The following is a 24,470-nucleotide window of genomic DNA, read 5'->3' as shown; positions in this document are numbered from 1 at the left end:
ATATCAAAAATTTATTTGAGTGGGGCCATTTGCACTTTAAACATGATTTAGTTAAATTTAATATTACTAAAATACCCTCGATGTAATTTACGTCATAGACACTATAACTAAATAAAATATTACATATTACTGAACATTAATAAACACACTAACAATTTTGTATTTGTTAGGAAATAAAAATATATTGTTTATAGGAAGATCGTCAAATTTTCTACTGAAATCGATATATAACACCTATTCTCTACTATTTCACAATAACTAATAATCTTTGACATAAAAAATTTAAAGAAAAAGACGAATTAATGGGTCATTTACTTGATATTTTGTCTTGAGAAATAAAATATATTTTTATTATAAGAAAAAATATTTTAAATAACAAAGAGTATAAGAAAAATATCTTATAATTATTACTTTTGTTTTTCACACTGGCTAGAATCTATATTCCTTATTTTTTGTATTTTATTTTTATTTTACTTTATATATATGATTTATTTAATTAATAATAAATATAAATAAAAGTGTATTTCAAAATGAGGATAATACAGTAAACTTATTATGTGAGGGGTTGTTGTTTATTATGAAAACAATAAAAGGTTAAATGACATATATTGATTTCAATAAAGAGAAACTGACAATTTTCCCTTATTTATATTACAAAATAATAAAGAATGAACAAAATCAAGAATGTAAAATTACATTGACCAAATTTTATTTCCTATACGTTAATACGTACTCCTCTCCACGTGCAAAACATAATTAGTGACCAAACATTAATTTTGATTTGACTACATTTTGCACCAATTGCAAATCTGAAATTACACAAATAATTAAAAGAAGCGTTCTATTGTAAACATTTTTATGGTGTCAAGTTACTTAGGTGAGAAAAATGGATGTAAATTACTTAAGTTGACTTTCTTTCCAAAGTTTGTATCAATTACACTCTCTTATCAAATTTTATAACCTATGCTTCGCTATTAAAACTTTGAAATCTGTTATCGTTATTTATGTATATATGTGTGTAAAGCACAAATTTATTAATTTATTTAGGAAAAAAGACACATACATCTTCAAAATTTGGAAAAATGATCATAAAACCCTCAAGTTTTCAATGAGAAATACTAAGACTCCCTTTTTATTTTGACTCCATAACCCAAAAAGGGTAAAAGCTCATTTAATTCATGTATTTTAATATTAGTATCCATTTAGTCCCTATATTTTAAAAAATATCTCGAAACATCTCTACCGTTAAAGTATTGATACCCCTAGCGTTACTTTTTATTTCTTTTGACTTACTTTTACAATATTACCCTTTTATAATAATTTTTTTTTGTTTGAACATTAATAAAAAATAATAATTAAATTACCAATTTAACCCCAAAAAATAAAAAAAATTATATTAATTTTTAATTGTCAAAAATTAAATTGTCAAAAATTGTATGCAAACTACCAAGTGTGCAAATTGTGCTTGTAAAAAAATTAATATAATTTTTTTATTTTCTAGGGTTAAATTGGTAATTTAATTATTATTTTTTATTAATGTTCAAACAAAAAAATTATTATAAAAGGATAATATTGTAAAAATAAGCCAAAAGAAATAAAAAAGTAACGGCAGATGTTTCGAGATATTTTTTAAAATATAGGGATTAAATGGATACTAATATTAAAATACATGGACTAAATGAGCTTTTACCCTTTTTGGGTTATGGAGTCAAAATAAAAAGGGAGTCTTAGTATTTCTCATTGAAAACTTGAGGGTTTTATAATCATTTTTCCAAATTTTGAAGATGTATGTGTCTTTTTTCCTAAATAAATTAGTAAATTTGTGCTTTACACACATATATACATAAATAACGATGACAGATTTCAAAATTTTAATAGCGAAGCATAGGTTATAAAATTTGATAAGAGAGTGTAATTGATACAAACTTTGGAAAGAAAGTCAACTTAAGTAATTTACATCCATTTTTCTCACCTAAGTAACTTGACACCATAAAAATGTTTACAATAGAACGCTTCTTTTAATTATTTGTGTAATTTCAGATTTGCAATTGGTGCAAAATGTAGTCAAATCAAAATTAATGTTTGGTCACTAATTATGTTTTGCACGTGGAGAGGAGTACGTATTAACGTATAGGAAATAAAATTTGGTCAATGTAATTTTACATTCTTGATTTTGTTCATTCTTTATTATTTTGTAATATAAATGAGGGAAAATTATCAGTTTCTCTTTATTGAAATCAATATATGTCATTTAACCTTTTATTGTTTTCATAATAAACAACAACCCCTCACATAATAAGTTTACTTTATTATCCTCATTTTGAAATACACTTTTATTTATATTTATTATTAATTAAATAAATAATATATATAAAGTAAAATAAAAATAAAATACAAAAAATAAGGAATATAGATTCTAGCCAGTGTGAAAAACAAAAGTAATAATTATAAGATATTTTTCTTATACTCTTTGTTATTTAAAATATTTTTTCTTATAATAAAAATATATTTTATTTCTCAAGACAAAATATCAAGTAAATGACCCATTAATTCGTCTTTTTCTTTAAATTTTTTATGTCAAAGATTATTAGTTATTGTGATTTAATATTTAAAAATACTTTTATATTATTAATAGGTAGATATTTTGTTAATTGTAAAATTTATTTAACCCAAAGGTTTATTTAAACTCTTTATAATAAATATAAATATATTATTAGAATAAATATAATTACTTAAAATTTTAATATTATTTTAAATGTTAAAAAAATTAATGCTATTAATCCACTAGATAGATTATATTATTTATATTAAATTTGTATTAATTAAAAACTTTAAATTTATTTTTTTAATTATTATATTCAAAGGTATTATGGTCAAAAAGGGGTTCTGATATCCCTTTTCAAAAACTTGAGATCTTTGTGACCATTTCCCTAGATTTTGTGGGTATAGGCGTCTTTTTTCCATTTATTTATTGATTTCTTGTATATATTTAAAATCATTTCAAAGGACAAGCAGTTTTTTTTAATATTCTAAACGCCAAAGTTACATCCTTCCATTTTTCAAGTTTAAGAAAGTATCTTAGGTGCTACATTGCTCTATTTCCATTTATTTCTTGCCATATATATAATGCTCTAGGAGCACTCAAGATTTTTTTTAATGTTGTTGAGTAAGAAATCTTGTTAAGGGAACTATTTGAGGTAGTTATTTTTATAAACAATAAGAGAAAAAAAAAAGAAATAGACATGGTTTTACCATTCGATAAACTATGAGCGGTGCGTACAATAACATTAATTGCAAGTAACTCGGTGATGAATATGAGTAAAACTGATGAATAAATATAGATATCCTATCTTACAGTTTTAATTGCGTATCTGATAATAAGATAGTTTTAACGGTATTGTCAGATCTTCTCGAAAAGTATAACACCTTCGAGTAATTTTTTTCCATCTCTCAAACTAAATTTTACAGGATACGGAATCTAGTTTAGTAGATTACGATATATTTTCATAATAATGTAAATTGTTAATTTTTGGCAAACTAATAAGCATAATATCTACTAAAAATTGAAAATCCTAAATACATCCTACTTTAGTGAAAGCAAGATAAGGATGTTAACACCTTTTCTTGCTTATATAAACCATAACTAGTTGTGGAAATAAGCATTGTCTAAGTCTTATTTCTTAAGCACTCTATAAGGTATTTCAAACTAACTTAATCAGTAGTTGTTTCTTATTATTTGATTCATTTGAGCATTTTCTATGGGTTTTCATACTACAATTATCATCATTTTAGCATCAATATAGAGAAGTTCTTACTTGCCAAAAATAGGTTCCTTAACATTTTCATTTTCGTTAGAGGTCACAAACTCAGTGATTTTACTTATAATGTCAAAATAACCATCTATAAAGAGTTATAGTATTTAAAAGATAAATGCTTTTTTTGCTTAAAATTCGTTACTTGTACCACTTCTATTGTGATGAACTTAGTATTAATACAATCTTCAATTTCAATTACTCTTTTACTCTAACTTTTTTTCCCATTAAAGTAATGTAGGAGAACATTACTGATGAATTAAATTGCTGAAAAGATTGTTAATTTTCACTAATCGTAAACAAAACTCTACAATTAATTTACTTAGTTTTCATCTATATAGGAAAATTCAACTGCCGAAATGATGCTTGGAGAAGGTGAATCCAGCTCAAAGAAAGCAAAGATCATGGAAAATCCATCAGCCAAAAATTTGCGTTTGTTTGCCCTTGTGGTTGATGACGATTGTTTCATCCGCACAATCCACTCCATGGCCTTGAAGTCGCTTGGGTTCAAAGTTGAAGTAGCTGAAAATGGAAAAGAAGCTGTTGATCTATTCCGTTCTGGGGCAAAATTTGACATTGTATTCATTGACAAGGAAATGCCGGTCATGAATGGAATTGAGGTATATATATGCATACAATTAATGAATTTCAGAAAATTAAAATATTTTAATTTAAAAGATATATAGCTTTCTATTGCTACATATTAAAGTAACTATCGTGTTTACTATATAGTATAAATAAACAACTATTGCATTGGAGTCTTGTTATTATTGTTTTAATTTGTATATGACAGGCAACCAGAGAGATACGAAGCATGGGCATCAAAATCAAGATTGTGGGGGTCACTTCACTCAACTCAGAGGCTGAGAGGGAAGCTTTTATGCAGGCTGGTCTTGATTTGTGCCACACAAAACCACTCAGTGTGGACAAGATCCTCCCTCTCATGGAGGATCTCATGAAGAATAATTGATCACCATATTGAAGAAATGGCACTATATCTCATTGCCTCTGGGGGTTAATTTTCTTAATCATTTAGGCCAATGGATTGGTGCTTTTTTTTTTTTTTTCACCTTTCAGATGATATAACTATCTTAGTTTTGTCTTGTTTGTTTGAATAAGAGTTAGCAGAATATAGATTTGGCTACCCAAGAATAAAGAGTCATATATTTTAGGTTTGTCTCATGGGTCTCATTAATTTGTTTTCGTTTTAAAACGAATGCAAATTTGCATTTCTTAAGAGTTAAAGTTTGAGTTTTGGTTAAGAGTTTGTTGTAGTTTGTGTCTTGTTAAGTGTCTATGTAAACTTTACCTTTTTCTTAATAAAGTTATAAAGAATAAAGCCTTTTTTAGGCTATATATAAATGTTGCAAGTATAGTTTTAATATTTATATATATACATCTTTTTGGTGGATTCGATAGCTACATGTTCATTGCTATTCGTTAATGTATAATACGAAGAATATATTTCAATATTTTGCATGTGATTTGAACTCTCGTGAGAATATATTTCAATAGTTTTAACTTGCAACATATATTGGAAAAGTCGATAAAAGCTTCTTATTCGGTTTATTTTTACAAATATTGGGTAATATTGAAATATTGGTGACAATTACAGATACAGTTTACACTGACTGTGGATGGTGTATTACCTTGAAAATTATGTATGAACTAATCCATTCACTAATTTGCCATCAGCTATCCACGAGATAAACATCTATGGAATGCATGATATTGTCCACTGTGGTCTCAACATCCCACTCGAGCATGTCAATTCTCCACGGTACCTTTGATGTCCCATTCTTTTGCATGTCATTGTTTACAGCAGTCTCAACAGCCTATACTAAGTGGTTGCCTTCTACTTTGCCGGTGACTTGTTCAATCTTGTCATTGTAAACTTAGTTTCAATATTGTAAACTGGTATTAAGTTAATATATAACTATCTGGTTGTCTAATTTTAATTCATGCCTTAGTATTGTATACAGAATATGCTTTTAAATTCCAGTATACTTTTATTTATTTATTGTTATCGTGCATACTCCTATATCATTAAGTATAATAGTGAGAACCATTTAGTTAGGATTTCAAGTTTTCAACCAGGAAATTGGTTTAGAAGTTGTTCATGTTACCATCTGATCGGATTATATTATTTTTGTTCATGCTACCAACTGATACAATAAAAGTTAACATTCAAATATTTTGTTGATTCTTGAAAATACTGGAATAAAGGAACTATCTAAATTCATGTTGATTAAAGAGAATACTGTGAACCAAGGCGTTAAGACTCATTGATTTTACAAAATGTTGAGAATTAACTAAACTCGAAAGCTCACACAAAGCTTTGGAAACTGAGAATATTATTGAACTTAAATCTGCCTCCAAAGGCCATAAGAGAGGGTTATTTATATTAGTAGTAATTATCCTAAACCATGAAGTAAAACAAAAACAAAGTTGCTCCATTGGTCTGATCCAATAAATCATCTAATCGAGGGATTAGAAAGTGATACCAAACTATAATTTTATTAATGACTTGACTGTCCACACACATTATCCAAGAACCATCTTTCTTTAGAGTCAACAAAGCAGGGACTGCATAAGACTGAGACTTTCACAAATAAATGCCTTTCCCAGTAACTCTTCCACTTGATGCCTTAATTCTTCATGCTCCATAGGGCTCATAAGATAATAAGATCAATCTGGTCATGTAGAACCTGGTACTAAATCAATTTGGCGTTGTATATCCTAAAAGGCGGTAAACCTTTTGGTAGCTCATCAGGGAACAAATCTTGAAATTCCTCAATTATAAGTTTCACAATTTTCAGTATCTTAGAATTACCGCGGCTCTGCTTTCATAATAAAATATAGGCCATCTTAGTATTTGCTACAACATATATAAATTGCTTCTTACCTAACAAATAATTACCCAAGTTTTGTTTGAGAGTGAGCTTCTTGGTAGATAGAAGAACAATCCTTGTGTTGTCAAGCATAAAACTGTAGGTGCTTCTTTTCCCATCGCGCACTAAATTTCGATCAGCCAAGGTCTACCCAATAATAGATAACAAATATCCATAGCCACAACATCACACCAAACTTGGCTTTTGTAAATTGATCTAATAGATAACAAAACTAAACAATGTTTAGATACTATTACTTGATTTCCTTTCTTCAGCCATATGAGCTTGTACAGAGTTTCATGAGGTTCCGTCTTTAAGTTTAGTTTCGATATAGCTTTCTTTGAAATAACATTCTTATAATCGCTTGTCCTTGTCTTGTCTTTTAAAAGTGAAGAATGCTCGATTTACTATCAACATTCGCCCGCTATCACCATGTTCTTTAATGGATTGTGCACTGTCACTAGTATCAAAAGCTGGCTCTTTAGCAAACTCTTCGATTTATTCCTGTTGGTGCTCTTCACTTTTCCCGATGCCCACGAATAAGTCTTTACTATACTTTCCACCCTTTTTATACTCTGTCATTCAGTGTCCATTTTTCTTATACTTGAAATAATATAATCCTGAGCCCAAGGATTGGGTCTTGCTACTTTGACCACTTTCATTAGATTTTTTTTTTGTTTTATTTGGAGGAGTGAAATTGTGAGTTTAGCAAGTTGGACATGAATTATTACGAACAACACTTTGAGAACCCCGAAACTTTGAGTCATTATTATCCTGATTAAATTATTTCTCCAATTGTAAAGTCTGTTGATGTGCCTCAAAGATTGAGAATGGATCAACTAAATTCAACTAGTCCTGAAACTGTGATTGTAGGCTTCCACTGTAGTAAGAAACTTTTTGTTCTTTTGTCTCTGTTAAGTGATTGCATACTACCAATCAATGGAATTATATGGTGTAATCATCTACTGATTGATTATCTTGCCTAAATTATGTAACTATTAGTATAACAATTTGGCGTAATTGTGAGGTAAGAATGATCCACACAAGTGCTTCTTCAACTTTTCTCAAGAGTCAATCTTCTTTTTGCCTTACCTCATACTTGTAAGTTTGTTTCTTGCCATCAAGTTGCTGCCCTACAGCGAAACCGAGTTGCAGTAAGTGAGACTAGTTTATTATCAAGAACTTCCTCAATGGGATTAATCTAATCTAATAATTCTTCTGGTTGTCTATTTCTTTGAAATTTAGGAATGTCAATCAACCCAAATTTCCATCTTCAATGATCGGTAGACTCAATTCTATGTCGACACATAGAGAATGGGTTAGCAAAGTTTTCACTTGATTTATCTTCGCATTCTAGTATACAATGACGATCGACGAATAACTCTGCCATTTGTGCAGCTAACATGTCAATCCTGACTTTCATGCTAGCCATAGATTCATTTATCGGAACATCATCTTGGTCGTAAGTTGCTACCTCAAGGGCATAATGCCTATGGGCTTTTCTTAAAGGCATGATATCAATATGATAAAGTTAAGTGAAAATGGTAAGAAAGACGGAAGCCTTAAAAGAACTGGGGGTAAACTGAAAATTAAACAAATTTAATGGGTAAAATAGTAATTAAGCAAAATTTTAGGTTTTCGGTGACAGTTGTCTGAAATCGACTAGTTGGGTGGATCTGAAAGATTTATGGTCGGTAAGTATGATGGCAGTGGTGTCTAAAAAAATGGTGTTTTGGCCGGAAATTGGAGATAACAGCGGTGGTTTGGTGTTGGTTTCAATTTCCAGCAATTGGTTCGTCAGTTGACAATGAGGAATAGTGAGAAAGGTCGAGTTGATTGATGGTGGTGGAGCTGGCTAAACTATGGCGAAAGTCGGCGGCTGTGTTGCAGGGATTTTGGCAGATTTCGATGATTTCAGCAGCGGAATGGTGCATGGAATGCAGGTTGGGTTTTGGTTGCTGGCTTCCTTTGAATTTGATGGCAGTGACTGGTCGTTAAAATGGCAATAGGAAAGAACGTCAGCAGTTGTAGACGGCTCCTGCTATGATGGCTTCTGGTTTTTTTTTTTTTTTTTTTGGGTTTTTTAAATTTATTTGTTCTTGATTTTTTTGAAAAAGGGAAACAAAAAAAAAGCAAAAGGGTAGGTGGTCGAGGACAATTAAGAATCAGGCTTTCAGCTTTGATACCAAACTAATGCAGAGGAAGCTTAACATTCAAATATTCAATATTCTTGAAAATATTGGAATAAAAGAGTTATTTAAATTTATGTTAATTCAAGAGAATACCAGAGTTAAGACTCGTTGATTTTGTAAAATGTCGAGAATTAACTAAATTAAAAAACTCACATAAAGTTTTGGAAACTGAGAATATTATTGAACTTTGTCTTAAAAACCTATAAAGGAAGACCATTTATATTAGTAATAATTATTCTAAACCATAAATTAAAAAAAATTAAACTAAAAAGGAAACAAAGTAATAAACTTTACTTAGTAAGAAAACTAATCATAAGATAATAAGGATTCCTAATCTGCATAAGGTCTCAATATCCCACTCAAGCATGTCATTCTCAATCAACGGTGGCCTTTATGCCCCACTCGTCTGTATGTCATTGTTTACAGCAATCTCAATAGCCTATACTGAGTGTTTGCCTTCTACTTTTGCCCTCGACTTTTTCAATCTTGTAATTGTAAATTTGGTTTCAATATTGCAAACTAGTATTAAATATGTAGTTGTCTAATTTTAATTCATGCCTCAGTATTGTATAGAGAATATGGCTTTGAAATTCCAGTAGCCACTTATTTATTTATTTTTATCGTGCATACTACTACTATATCATAGAGTATAATCGAGAGACCCATTTAGTTACTATTTCAAGTTTTCAACTAGGAAATTGGTTTAGAGGTTGTTCATGCTACCAACTGATTGGATCATATTATTGTTGACTTCTAGTGAAGATTCTTAAGAGTTTGGACTGTCAATTAAGCCCCATACAGGGAAAAAGTATATTGTAAGTAGGAAATGAAATTATTTCATATAATGTTTAGTGAAACTGCTTCATGGTTTCATCTCTAACATATGAGAATTGTTGTCTGTTCTGAAAATAATAATTTCAGTTTTCTTTTTAATTTTGACCAGGAAAATATAATGTGACACCGACACATATTTTTAATTAGGTGTTTGATGGATAGAAGTGTAGCCAATTCTCTTGTTTAAGAGTTGGATATTATTCGTATCCTCTATCATTCTCGGGTGTACTGAATGTATCCGCAAGTGTTTAAACACTCCATAGCAGATAACAGCAAGTATTTATTTAAAATGTGTTCAATTAATAATTTTTCTCTCGGATAGTTTTAGCAAGTCATTAGTTAATTAGCAGAATAAATTTTAGGTTTTCTGCTGCAAGTTGCCGGAATTCGTTATTTGTGTCACTTCTAATTAATGCCAACTTAACATTAGTACATGTGACATAAGTACTTCTAAAACCCGAGGCAGTGTGATTAACTTGTACTACTTTAATTTTAGTAACGGACCATAAGTTCATAACCGAAACAACGCTACTTAATGTTTACGATATATACTGCTAGTTAATTAGCGATCTTCAAGTCATTAATTTTTGTTTCCTTTTGAAGATTAAACATTTCTTAAAGTTGATTAGTGTTAAACACTACTTCAAATAATGATTAATAAGATTGTTGTAACGGCACAAAAAATACTCGTTATTTTAGATTGATATTTATTGGTCAATTTGTTAATAAATAATTATTAGTAATATAACATATTTAAGATTGAGGTATTTTGAGATTTTTTTAAAAATATTTAGATTAAATAAACACTTAAAATTAGAATATAATAACTAAAAGAGCATTTATCTTAATTTATAAGCCCACTTAAGTGGAAAATAAGCATGTTAACATGAATATGTTAATAATATTGATTTTGATGATAACAAACTTTAAATGGTTTTTAATTAAAATGTTGGAGCTATTCCTTAATAAACGAAAGCCTTATAATCATTTCAATTATATTCATAAAAGTTAGATCACTGTTAAATTTCAAATTGGAAAATGATTCTCTGCAAAATCTGGCTTAAACTGTGATTCTGAAAATAAATGGTGAACCGTTTTTCTTTTAAACGGTTAACCGATTAAAACCAGAGAGTATCAAATTGCTTAAGCTTTAGCCGGTTAAGAAAAACGGAAAATACAAAAAGCTGGGAAGACCACTGGAATTAAACCATGAACCATTTATTGAAACGGTTAACCGATAAAATTCAGAATGAAAGATTGTACCTGGAAACAAACGGCAAAAGTTTAACTGAAACGGATAAGGCTAACTTGTTTTGCAGATTACTGGAAACAAACGGCGAACCGTTAATTACAAACAGCTAACTGATAAATTTCAGAAAGGTTATTTCGTATAAATCTTTAACTGTTTAGTATGAACTAATAACTGAAGTTTATTTTGCAGGTCTTTGAAATTTAACAGTTAACGGGTAAGCTTAAACGGCAAACCGTTTATTTGAAATTTGGCCCAACGGTAACTTTTGACCAGACTAAATGGTTAATCGTTAATGGCTAACGACGAACCGTTTTCGGGCAGACAGTCTGTAACGGCTAGTTTTTCAGCTCTAACTATAAATAAGCTCATTCAAATTCAAACAAGATTGATCACAACACGATCATTGTGCTTATATTCGATAATACAATCTTCATAGAGCTTTAAAACACATTCTTGCTTTATCTATTCACACATTGGGCATTGATGTGTAATCTTAAATATTATGTGAGAGAAAAATAATTTTTAATCTTTTACTTTGAGTGATTGTAAGTGTTGGGATACACTTGGGTTAAGAGATTGGGGAAAATCTTTTGTTGTAAAGGTTCATTGACACCTTAGAAGTCAAGTGTAAACATTTGAACTCTTGGAGGCTTGTTTAGTGAAATCCTCAAGCCCGGAAAGCTTGGAGGTGTGGACGTAGGCGAGGTTGGCTGAACCACGTAAACATCTTCGTGTTTGAATCTCTCTTTCCTTATCTTTTTATGTTGTAATTGATTTAATTATTATTTCATTAATTTCATTTTAGATTTGCATGATAATTTGTTTTAGAATCAAATAATTTTTAGAATCTCAATTCACCCCGTCTTGAGTTGCACACTTATATTTCAAAGCATATTTTGCATGTGATTTTACACAAATATATTTCAATAATTTTGATATGCATGATATGTTGGAGAAGTCAATAGAAGTATCTTGTTTTATTTATTTTTTCTAGCATTTATAATAAGCAATATTATTGAAATATTGGAGAAAATTAAATATTCCCAATGGAAAATTTCTTTAATATCTAATGTGAAATTACTACCATCCAATTATGGTAAATGAAAACATGGTGGTGCATATTAAAAAATTATTGTTGCCGTGCAAGTTTAATTCTCATTAATTAATTTATGCGACATTTATTTTCAGTCAAAGAGGAAAAATGAGCGGAATTGGCCAGCGATTAGTTTCATTTTTACTTCAAGAACTATCGAGATGAAATTATATTCACTGCGGTATTTGCAATTAATGGACTTATTTTCATTGCATTAAACAATAAGTAATTTCGTTTCCGAATAATAATATTCTTATAGAACTGATATAAAATTATATTTCGAGCATTGCTAGCGTCAGTCAGTCGCCTTTGGAGCAATTGTCGAAGTCGCTGCTTCTTGCTTTTTGTGGTTGATTAAACGCTTTTATTTTAGTTTCAATTTTTGCCATTTGTATGGATTATTTGTAATGTAATCACCCTTTATATATTTGACTAACTTATTTCCAGAGACAAACAATTAACCACAAAACAAAAGAGGTTTATGAATAAAAATATGGAGTCATTACTGCATTAAATTTATTAAAAAATTATACAAATAAAAATTACTTTTTGTTATAAGTCACTAAATTACTTGACAAAAAAATTAATATTTATAATGAAAATTTTTATTTGAATCTCTTAAATCAATCATACGAAGCCGTTTGAATATTTAAATCAAAACTTAAATTCAAAATGAGCTAAATCTACCATATTAATGTAATTAAGAGAACCTATAAACTTCACAAAAAAATCAAGTTATTTGTAGGTATCACAATAAAAGAGAGAGGTTAACTAAGAAGTAGAAAAGAAATATTGGAGCATTAATGTTTCTTTTTTTGATAAGAAATATTTATGTAAGGGTGTTACTGTCATGTTAACTAATATGTCAATTTAAACTCTTAAATAAATGATATTTCTTGAGAAAACTGAAAGAAATGGTAATATAGTAACTAAGCATAAAGAATAAGGGCTTTTTTAATCACAAATTGTATGGGTTAAAAAGGAAAAAAAGAGTCACGTGTCCCCCTTTAAAGTAGCAACCGCGTCGATCGCTTCCAAAGGCTGATTGACGCTAGCACGACTCTTATATTTTGTATGTTGCGTAGCAACTTAGTAATTATCATAATAATTAATTTTTTATAGGGTCTGATTATGTTGAAATCGTTTTAAGGTAAAATATTATTTTATAATTATATGATCAAAGTTATAATGGATTTTTTTATTATTTATCACTTTACGTGTGTGGCCGTAATTCGTATTCTATCTTAGAGCAGCTCCAAAGTAGTCATAACTTTTTTTTATATTATCACTAATAACATTAATTTTACAATATAAATAAATGATTATATGCCGCATCATTTCATTATAATTCCTATCTGTGGTTTGCAAATGAAAGTAAATTGGTAATTATGTCATCAATTTTGCATTGATTACATCAAAATTATGCAAGCGTTTACATGCATCTTCTTTATACTTTGTAAGGATTTAAACACTTAATAACTTATAATGAAAACAAGTACACATAACCAACAATTTATCTCCAAACTTCAACTTAATTAACTTTTAAAGGTACTTCTTCTTCTTTTTTCTTTTTTTTTTAAAGCGAATTATTTTTACTTGTATATATGTTTAATGCAAACAATGCATATAATACAAAATGTTAACTGGGGCGATTGGATCAAAAATTTATTTGGGTGGAATTACTTGCACCTTAACTTATACTTTGAACAAGATTTAATTAGGATAGGTTATTTGAACCCACCATAACTCTCAATAAACTCATGTACTTAATAAATTCATTATGAAAAATTTTAAAATTTATCTTTTATTGTATAAACCCACTAATATACCCAATATACCCATATCATTTTTATAATTATTAGCAATTCTAGTACTAATTTCTATTTTGTCTTCTGTAATGGTCTTAAAATCAAATCCTCCATTATTGACTTGTTGCAGTGGATTTTTTTTTTCTTTTTATTCCCTAAATAAAACTCTTTCCCATTTAATACTCCATTTTTTTTTTGTGAAGTCATTTGCATTGTTGTTTAGTTTATGTCAATGACAATAAGTCTTATAAATCTTAGTACCGATAAAACTCAAAATAAATTTGTAATTTTTTATCTTTCTGAAAATACTTTTTTCAAATTAATTAATTTTTTTTTTGGGTTATGGAATCTTAATTGTTGAAGTTTCATAAAATGCATTGCATCATATGTATTATACTTAATAAAAACTAAGGAGATTGTCAATTTCTCCCCTACTGAAGTCAATATATACCACATGTCTCCTACTATCTTTGTAATAGCCAAAGACCTGCTTGACAATATAATTTTACAGTATTACTCTTATTTTCAAATACACTTTCACGCATGTTTATTATAAATTAACTAAATCATACCAAAAGAAACTAAAGTTAAAAAAAATAAGTATTAAAAACAAGAAATAGATGTTTTAACGTGAATAAAAATTATTAATTTTTTAATCACATCAAAACAATACTTCTTATTTTTAGTATTTAATTTTTTTTCCATTTATATGATCTATTTAATTTATAATAAATAGAATGAAAGCGTATTTAAAAATAAAGGTAATACTGTAAAATTATATTGCCAGTGGTTTAATAGTTGTATGAAAATAATAGGAGAATAAGTAGTTTATATTGATTTTAGTAAGGGGAAAAATTGACACTCTCCCTAAAAACTAAGAAACGGAGCTAATTAGTTGAAAGAAAGCTTAAATTAAGAGAAATTTTGCTAAATGTAAGAATGAGTACCAAAAATTTAAAACCTAACATTAAGTTGAAAAACAATTATAGACAAAGAAAAAAGAGACAAAAGCATGTAAACTTAAAAATGTTAGAAAGAGAAACACGTTAAAATTTATAATGTTGGGTTATAATAGTGTTGTAACTTAAAGACATTTATGTAATAAAAATATTTATTAAAATGGGGTGCAGAGAGTATTTGATGAGTTAAAATAACCCCACCTAAAATTTAATATTACGAAAACTGCCCCATGTAATTTATGTTACGGACACTCTAGCGAATTGGATAAAGGTAAAATCTTATATATTATTTATTGAATGTCCATGAGCAAGCTAACAATAGTATATTAGTCGGGAAAAAATATATTTGTTATATCACAAAATAATAAAGAATGAACAAATGTAAAATTACATTTACTTGAAATCTAACAGTAATTTCAATTACTTGAAATTTATCACCATCATCTTTGTATATGTGTTTTGTATATATATGTGTCTGTAAAGAACAAATTTACTGAATTACTTATTGATTTTTCGTATATTTTTAAAAGCATTTCAAAGGACAAGCCATTGTTTTTACATTCTGAACCAGGTTAATTCAACTTTGAACCCGAGGGACTTCAAAGCCATTGAGTGGATTGTACGGATGAAAGGATCATCATCAACCACGAGTACATGAAAAAGCAAATTTTTGGCTAAGGGATTTCCCATGGTCTTTGCTTTCTTTGAGCTGGATTCACCTTCTCCAAGCATCATTTTGGCAGTTGAATTTTCCTTCATATATGAAAATTAAATAGACTAATTGTAGAGTTTTATCTATGATTAGTGCAAATTAGCAATCTTTTCAGCAAGTTAATTCATCAGTAATGTTCTCCTGCATTACTTAATGGGAAAATGTTAAAGTAAAAGAGTAACTGAAATTGAAAACTTTCCTAACATTAAGTTGATCACAATAGAAGCGGTTCAAATAACGAATTTAAAGCAAAAAAACATCTATCTTTTAAGTACTATAACTACTCTTTATAAATGATTATTTTAACACTATAATTAAAATCATTGAGTTTGTGATCTCTAATAAAAATGAAAATGTTAAGGAACCTGTATTTGGCAAGTAAAAATTTCCCTAAATTGATGCTAAAATAATAATAATTGTAGCATGAAAACCTACAAAAATACTTAAATGAATCAAACAATAAGATACAACTACTGATTAAGTTAGTTTGAAGTACCTTATAGAGTCTTAAGAAATAAGACATAAACAATGTTTATTTCCACAACTACTTATGGTTTTATAAGCAAGAAAAGGTGTTAACATCCTTATCTTGCTTTCACTAAAGTAGGATGTGTTTAGGATTGTCAATTTTTAGTAGATATTATGCTTATTATTTTGCCAAAAACTAACAATTTACATTATTGTGGAAATATATTGTAATCTACTAAATTGGATTTCGTATTCTGTAAAATTTAATTTGAGAGATGAAAAAAAAAAATTACTTAAAAAGGTGTCATATTTTTCTAAAAGATCTGACAATACCGTTAAAACTATCTTATCATCAGATACACAATTAAGACTGTCAGATAGGATATCTATATTTATACATAATTTATCCATCAGATTTAATCATATTCATGATAGAGTTACTTGCAATTAATGTTATTGTACGTACCGCTCATAGTTTATCGAATTGTAAAACCACGTTTATTTCTTTTCTTTTTTTTCTCTATTGTTTATAAAAATAATTACCTCAAATAGTTTCCTTTATTGGATTTCTTACTCAATAACATTAAAGAAAAATCTAGTGCTCTTGCAGTATCACACAAATGAAAAAATAAAATGAACAAAAATAGAGCAAATGAGGACTAAGATTCTTCTTAAACTTGGACGTTGAAAGTATATAATTATGGGGTTCAAAAGGGTTATTTCCACCCAGCCCCCAAATGTTTTGACATTTGCTATTGTGCCCCCAAAATGTTCTAACAATTTTACTCCACACCCAAATCTATGAATTTGACTGTTATTTTTAACGGAACTATTTGAAATTTAATTAAATGTCCAAAATAGTGAAAATACTTCTTATCTTGAATTAGAGAAGAATTAAATGACATAAAAAGCTAATACAATAATTGATATTTACATTAAAAATTTTAATTAAAGGTAATTAAATAATAATCCCATCAATTAACTTATCAAATAAATTTAATTTATCATCATTAAATAATATATAGGGCATGAACTTCCAAATTTCGCTTTTGACCATTAGAATAAACAATCAAATTAATGAATTTAGGTGCGGGGTAGAAATTGTTGAAACATTTGGGGGCGCAGTGAAAAATATTAAAACATTTGGGGGTAAGGTGGAATTAAATTTCAAATAGTTCCGTTAAAAATAACAGTCAAATTCACAGATTTGGTGTGGGGTAAAAATTGTTAACATTTTGGGGGCACAATAGAAAATGTCAAAACATTTGGGGGCTGGGTGGAAATAACCCTTTTGAACCCCATAATTATATACTTTCAACGTCCAAGTTTAAGAAGAATCTTAGTCCTCATTTGCTCTATTTTTGTTCATTTTATTTTTTCATTTGTGTGATACTGCAAGAGCACTAGATTTTTCTTTAATGTTATTGAGTAAGAAATCCAATAAAGGAAACTATTTGAGGTAATTATTTTTATAAACAATAGAGAAAAAAAAGAAAAGAAATAAACGTGGTTTTACAATTCGATAAACTATGAGCGGTACGTACAATAACATTAATTGCAAGTAACTCTATCATGAATATGATTAAATCTGATGGATAAATTATGTATAAATATAGATATCCTATCTGACAGTCTTAATTGTGTATCTGATGATAAGATAGTTTTAACGGTATTGTCAGATCTTTTAGAAAAATATGACACCTTTTTAAGTAATTTTTTTTTTCATCTCTCAAATTAAATTTTACAGAATACGAAATCTAGTTTAGTAGATTGCACTATATTTTCACAATAATGTAAATTGTTAGTTTTTGGCAAAATAATAAGCATGATATCTACTAAAAATTGAAAATCCTAAACACATCCTACTTTAGTGAAAGCAAGATAAGGATGTCAACACTTTTTCTTGCTTATATAAACCATAAGTAGCTGCGGAAACAATCATTGTTTATGTCTTATTTCTTAAGCACTCTATAAGGTACTTCAAACTAGCTTAATCAGTAGTTGTATCTTATTGTTTGATTCATTTAAGCATTTTTGTAGGTTTTCATGCTACAATTATTATTATTTTAGCATCAATTTAGGGAAGTTTTTACTTGCCAAATACAGGTTCCTTAACATTTTCATTTTCATTAGAGATCACAAACTCAATGATTTTAATTAGTGTTAGAATAATCATTTATAAAGAGTAGTTATAGTACTTAAAAGATAGATGTTTTTTTGCTTTAAATTCGTTATTTGAACCGCTTCTATTGTGATCAACTTAATATTAGAACAGTTTTCAATTTCACATACTCTTTTACTTTAACATTTTCCCATTAAGTAATGTATGAGAACATTACTGATGAATTAACTTCCCGAAAAGATTGCTAATTTGCACTAATCATAAACAAAACTCTACAATCAGTTTATTTAATTTTCATAAATGCAGGAAAATTCAACTGCCAAAATGATGCTTGGAGAAGGTGAATCCAGCTCAAAGAAAGCAAAGACCATGGGAAATCCCTTAGCCAAAAATTTGCATTTTCATGCGCTCGTGGTTGATGATGATCCTTTCATCCGTACAATCCACTCAATGGCTTTGAAGTCCCTTGGGTTCAAAGTTGAAGTAGCTGAAAATGGAAAAGAAGCTGTTGATCTATTCCGTGCTGGGGCAAAATTTGATATTGTATTCATTGACAAGGAAATGCCTGTCATGAATGGAATTGAGGTATTTATAGAATAATTAATTTTTTCTAAAATGGAATATTTAACTTAAAAGATATAATCATTTATAATTCTCGATTGCTACATATTAAGACTCTGGTTAGTATTAAGGTTGGATAATTATACTAAAAAGTCTAGCAATAAAATATTTGGTAAACACTAACTACAGTACCTTGAGAGTTAAGTTGATTCGATACAACACTTGTATAACTATAAACCTATAATATCTTTATTATTTTGCTCAAAATTATTATTAAAAAGTCATATTTAGTACATAATATCGACTTTTAATTCTTAATTATAATTTATTTTTACAATAATTGTGATTTAAAAAGTACAGCACCTCAATACAAAACAATGTCCAAAGCAATTACTGTGTTTATTTATATAGTATATACACGCACTATTGTATGTGTTCGAGCTCATTAAGAGGGAATATGGTGAAATCTAGCGATTTTTTTTTTTTAAAAGCAGGCAACTAGGGAGATACGAAGCATGGGTATTGAAACCAAGATTGTGGGGGTCACTTCACTCAATTCAGAGACTGAGAAGGAAGCTTTTATGCAGGCTGGTCTTGATTTGTGCCACACAAAACCGCTCAATGTGTGCAAGATCCTTCCTCTCATGGAGGATCTCATGAAGAACAATTGATCACCATCAAAATCGTTGAAGGAATGACATTATGTCTCATTGTCTCAAGGGTTAATGAACTTCATATTATATCTTTATGATTTTCTTGATCATTTAGGTCAATGGATTGGTGCTTTTCTTTTTCTTTTTTTTTTCCCCAACATGATATGGCTACCTTAGGTTTGTCTTCTTTGTTTAAATAAGAGTTAGCTGAAAGAAGCTTTGGCTAGTCAAGAATAAAGAGTTATTTTAGGTTTGCCTAATGGGTCTCTTTAATTTGTTTTCTGTTTAAAACAACTGCAAATATGCATTTGTTAAGAGTCAAAGTTTGTGTTTGGTTAGAGTCTATTTTAGTTTAATAGTTTGTCCCTTTAAGAGTCTATGTAAGCTTTAACCTTTACAATATAAAGAATAAAGCCTTTCTTTAGGCTATGTAGATGTTGCGAGTAGTCTTAATACTCATCTTTATACATCTTTTTGGTGGATTCAAATGCTCTATATTCCTTGTTAATGCATAATTAGTGGATTCGATATACTAGTCGGAAATGCTTCCAGTAATGTTTGATTGAAATAAATAAAGCTAATTTGAACTGATGCTTATATTAAAAGCCATCTCACAAGATACTTACAATTAATTTTAAGAAATGCTTTCAAAAATCAAAATCCACATCACCTATCTCTTCATTTTAGTAGTTAATCATGGTAGAGAAATCAATTGATCAACGAACTTGAGTCCTTAACTCAGATATCATATTAGAAAAACAGCTAACTTGACCTAAAAGTGAAAATTGATATGTAAGAGATTGATAATATTCGACACAAATCATAATAAATCGAAATGTACGTATAAAAAATTCAGAATTTTTTTTTTTCACTCTAAAAGGGAATCAAAGAACATTACGGAAGATAGTCAAACACATGGTCCGACATATGTGTGTGTATGTATGTATGTATGTATGGATGCATGCATGCATGCATCATCCTCTGAAAAACCATTGCCAGGCTCATTCAAGCATTCAACAAATCGCTACACATCCAAGCACTTTCATCTGATGCAGTACTGAACCAGTAATTTTTTACCTACGTACAGAATTAGAAAATGAGCATTTTGTTTTGTTAATTGGATTTTCCTACTGTCTAAAGCTATATATAGAATGGTCTTCCTTAAAAAAAAAAAAGAAAAGAAAAAGGTAAACGCGATTAGGGATTAGGGATGGCAAAATCCTCCCCGGGTTTGGGGTCCTATGGAGCCCTACCCTAAATGAAAAAAATTTTGAATAATTTTTAGGGAATGGGGTGGAGAGTGGGAGGAAAATAATCTCCAAATTCTTAATGGGGTGGGGTTTGGTTTTGTACTCCCCACCCCACCCCACCCCACCCCAATCCCCATTATATATAAATATGTTTTTAATTCTTATTTAATAATTTTTATTTTATCAATTATAATGTCAATTAATAATTTTTTTTTAATTTTTATGCCATATAAACAAGATATGAATGAAAGAAAATCCTATAATATTTTTCAACTCTGAAACATTGTCATATTTTCTGAAACATTGTCATATTTTCTTTTATCTTTTAAGATGTTACGCTCCTTAAATATTTTTTACTTTTAATATCATTTTAAGATATTATTTCAAACTTTTAAATATTTTTTTTAAAAAAAATAAATGCTTTATAATATGATGATGATTTTATTTTAAGTCTCTAATTTTTAACTTACTAAAATAATATATTTATACATATTATAAAATAGATAAATAGGAAATGGAGTGGGGATGAGAAAATCATTCCCCACATGGAGATTCTTCATCCCCGCCCCACTAAATTTATTAAGGAATGGAGGCAAAAATTTCTAACGGGGTGGGGAATGGGGTAGGCCTCCTCACCTCCACCCCCACCCCATTGCCATCCATAAACACGATTGGATGAGCATTTTGCAAATAAGGGTAACCACGATTTAGCCGTAGCTTTGATGGTGATGGAACACGCAAAGCGAAAAAACCTTCTAAAATTATCAATAATTAGAAATAACTAATGGTGCATTTACTAATCAATAATTGGAAGAAATTGAAATAAAATAAAAAATTAAAATCAAAATAAATTATTTATTTTAATTATAAGAATTAAAATTAAAATAAGTTAGATCATTTTTAATTACTAAAAAATCCTCAATAAATCCATACTTATTATTTTATATTATAATTATTATCATTCAAAGATTATTACAATTAATATTTAATTATTCTACTTTTTATGATTAATAATAATAATAATCATCATCATCATCGGCACATACACTACCAGTGGCGGACCTACAACTGGGCTAGACCAGGCTGCAGTCCGGTCTAGTCTAGAAAAAAATCATTTAAACCCCTTGTCTTTAGATTAATTTTATATAAGAATAGAGTTTTTACTTTATTTTTATATAAGTCCCTAATTCAGCTGCTTTTATATTTTCATCAAATTTCATAAAACAATAGAGTTTTTACTTTATTTTTAAATATATCCCTAATTCAATTATATTTTTTTATTAGTGGCTTATTTTATAAAATGATTAAATTATATACTTATTGAATAGAATGAAAATATTAGGGGTCTAAAATGTTATTACTACTTTAATTTATTTTTAAATTTAAAATTTAAAAAAGTATGTCAATATAATATAGCATTGTCACTAGTATTAAAAATACTAAAAAGATATATAATAAAAACTATTAACAATTTCATAAAAAATTTATGTGAATGTTGAGATTTTATTTATTAGTTACATTAACTAAGAGGATAAGTTAGAAAACAAAATTTGAGTATTTTGATATGATTTTTTAAAGTGAGTCAAAGTGTCTGGCAAAGAAATAATGGCGCACAAATATTTTTTTACTAAGTTAGAATTTAGTTTATTATTGAAACTCTTGACAACTAATATTTTTATAATTTAAAAAGATGAATAAATTTTAATTGTTTAATTTATTTAAGCTTGGTAATTAAGTACTTTTCAAACATAAAGTTCTATTTGCAATATTTTAATTGATTATAATTACATGTATTGATTTATTCAAACTTGAAATTCTTAATTGATTTATTAATTCTTATATAATTAGATGTTAATATTGTTGGGGAAAAATTAAGTTTTTAAATTTTTATAAAACCTTTTGAAGATCGCTCTCATATAATATATAAGAATTTGTATTCTAGAAATCGTACCTTGAAAATCCGAGTTGGCTTTTTCCGCTGAAGTGTTTTAGGCTCCTAGATCACGATCCGCCACCACCGCTCCTGTTAGATCACGATCCGTCACCACCACGCTTGTTAGATCAGGAACAGTCTCCAATGATCTTCCAGGTTATGACTCAGGTTCGATCTGCACTTGACGTGTGGGCGCCTTTATCACTACCAAAGCAACTAGCACGATAAAATTTTTCTCTCAACAATGGAGAGAAAAATCTTATTCTCTGATCTGTATAAAGTGGCTTCTCTTTTTTCTTTAGAGAAAATAAGCCTTATATATCTCCCTTTAGTGAAAACCTTAGGCTCCAAATAATGCCCTAAATAAAACTCACGTTATTTTCTTTTTCAATAGGGGACCCATCTTGTAAAATAACATAAGGCTCCTTATACAAAAGCTAATTAAATGGAGCCTCCCACTAAATGATATATTTAGGCTTTTGACCCAAATAGCTAGTTATCTTACTTATTAGTCCAGTAGTGGTGCAGTCAATTAAATGAGCTAACCCGGAGATCATTTGAGAACATACAATAGTGGCTACAATAATTAGGCCTGTAATTAAACTAGCTCAATTATTTAATTCCAAATCTACTCCACTAAAAGATTGGAACTGACTTCCATAATTGTATGCTCGAATAATAATTCGTCCCAAGCCACATTGATTTCTTTACTGCACAATCCTTTGTACCACATCGTTAATTAAATTGATATCTCAACTGTCCAATCAATTTAATAACATCTTATTCCTTGATCCTTACTGGTTTTCTCTAATGATCATTTTCAACATACTAAATATGTTGGCACACTCTGGCCAGAGAATTCTATGATCAAGTGCCGAAAACCTATCAAGAGATGTGTTGTACAAATTCTATATTGTTAATCATAACTCCAATACTCATAATTGCTCCCACCAAGATACCGGGTAATCTTGACTACAAGGATGTGTCGTGCCCATTGGTAACTCAAATGGAATAACAATTACAATCATGAAATCATAATTAACTCAAGATTAAGATTACAGTAAAATCAATGCCTATGAGATTTAATAAGTTTGACAGTTATTACAAAGTTAATTAAATCTCACATGTGATCCTGTTCAATGTAGTCGTACTACATCAATAAATTCATACATGATTAAGACAAATCATTCAATGAATTTATTACAGTCTATACCTAAATAAAGTGCCCAACTTTATTTATCAACTGCAAACTAAATTTGTTTAATCATAAGATAACTTGTATTTATTTCTTTTGTGAATCCACATGGTGATCACATAAATACATATAATATGATTAAATGGACTTTAATACAAATATTAATGCAATTAAGATATTTGAATAAAATACCTCATTTATTTTATTAATCAGAAAAATTGTTTATTACAATTAAATAAACACATATGCTTTTAAAGAGCATATTTTCCCAACAATCTCCCACTAGCTCTCAAAGCATATTTGGCATCTCACGCATGCCCATGGATTCCAAGTGCAAGTTAAAAGGTTTCCCAGGTATGGCCTTAGTAAAAGGATCTGCCAAGTTTTGCTGTGACGCAATCTGAGTAACCTCCACATCACCTCTCTGCACTATATCCCTTATAAGATGATACTTCCTCTCAATATGTTTTTGTTTCTTGTGGTTTCTTGGTTCCTTAGATTGAGCTACCGCACCACTATTATCGCAAAATAGTTTAAGGGGTGCAGTTACAGCAGGTACCACCTCAAGATCTTGTAGGAACTTGCGGAGCCATACAGCTTCTTTTGCAGCTTCGGATGCAGCCACATATTCAGCTTCAGTTGTGGAGTCTGCGATACAAGATTGTTTCACACTCCTCCAACTAATAGCTCCACTTCCCAATGTAAACACATAGCCGGAAGTTGATTTTCTAGAAT

General features: G+C 28.9%; 2 protein-coding genes across 2 annotated transcripts; both read left to right on the top strand.

The window, feature by feature from the left end:
* The first annotated feature begins 4,171 nt into the window (after positions 1 to 4,171).
* On the top strand, positions 4,172 to 4,782 carry LOC18032118 (two-component response regulator ARR22). Its single transcript, XM_006420266.1, has 2 exons — positions 4,172 to 4,432; positions 4,606 to 4,782. The coding sequence occupies exons 1-2, from the start codon at positions 4,172 to 4,174 to the stop codon at positions 4,780 to 4,782; spliced, it is 438 nt and encodes a 145-aa protein (XP_006420329.1).
* A 3,783-nt stretch (positions 4,783 to 8,565) lies between these two features.
* On the top strand, positions 8,566 to 19,375 carry LOC18032122 (two-component response regulator ARR22). Its single transcript, XM_006420265.2, has 3 exons — positions 8,566 to 8,646; positions 18,450 to 18,728; positions 19,199 to 19,375. The coding sequence occupies exons 1-3, from the start codon at positions 8,566 to 8,568 to the stop codon at positions 19,373 to 19,375; spliced, it is 537 nt and encodes a 178-aa protein (XP_006420328.2).
* The last annotated feature ends 5,095 nt before the right edge of the window (positions 19,376 to 24,470 follow it).

Source organism: Citrus clementina, unplaced genomic scaffold, assembly GCF_000493195.1.
Source record: "Citrus clementina cultivar Clemenules unplaced genomic scaffold, Citrus_clementina_v1.0 scaffold_9, whole genome shotgun sequence".
Taxonomy (NCBI): domain Eukaryota; kingdom Viridiplantae; phylum Streptophyta; class Magnoliopsida; order Sapindales; family Rutaceae; genus Citrus; species Citrus x clementina.
The sequence above is the reverse complement of the archived record's forward strand: the minus strand, read 5'-3'. Positions and strand labels throughout refer to the sequence as shown.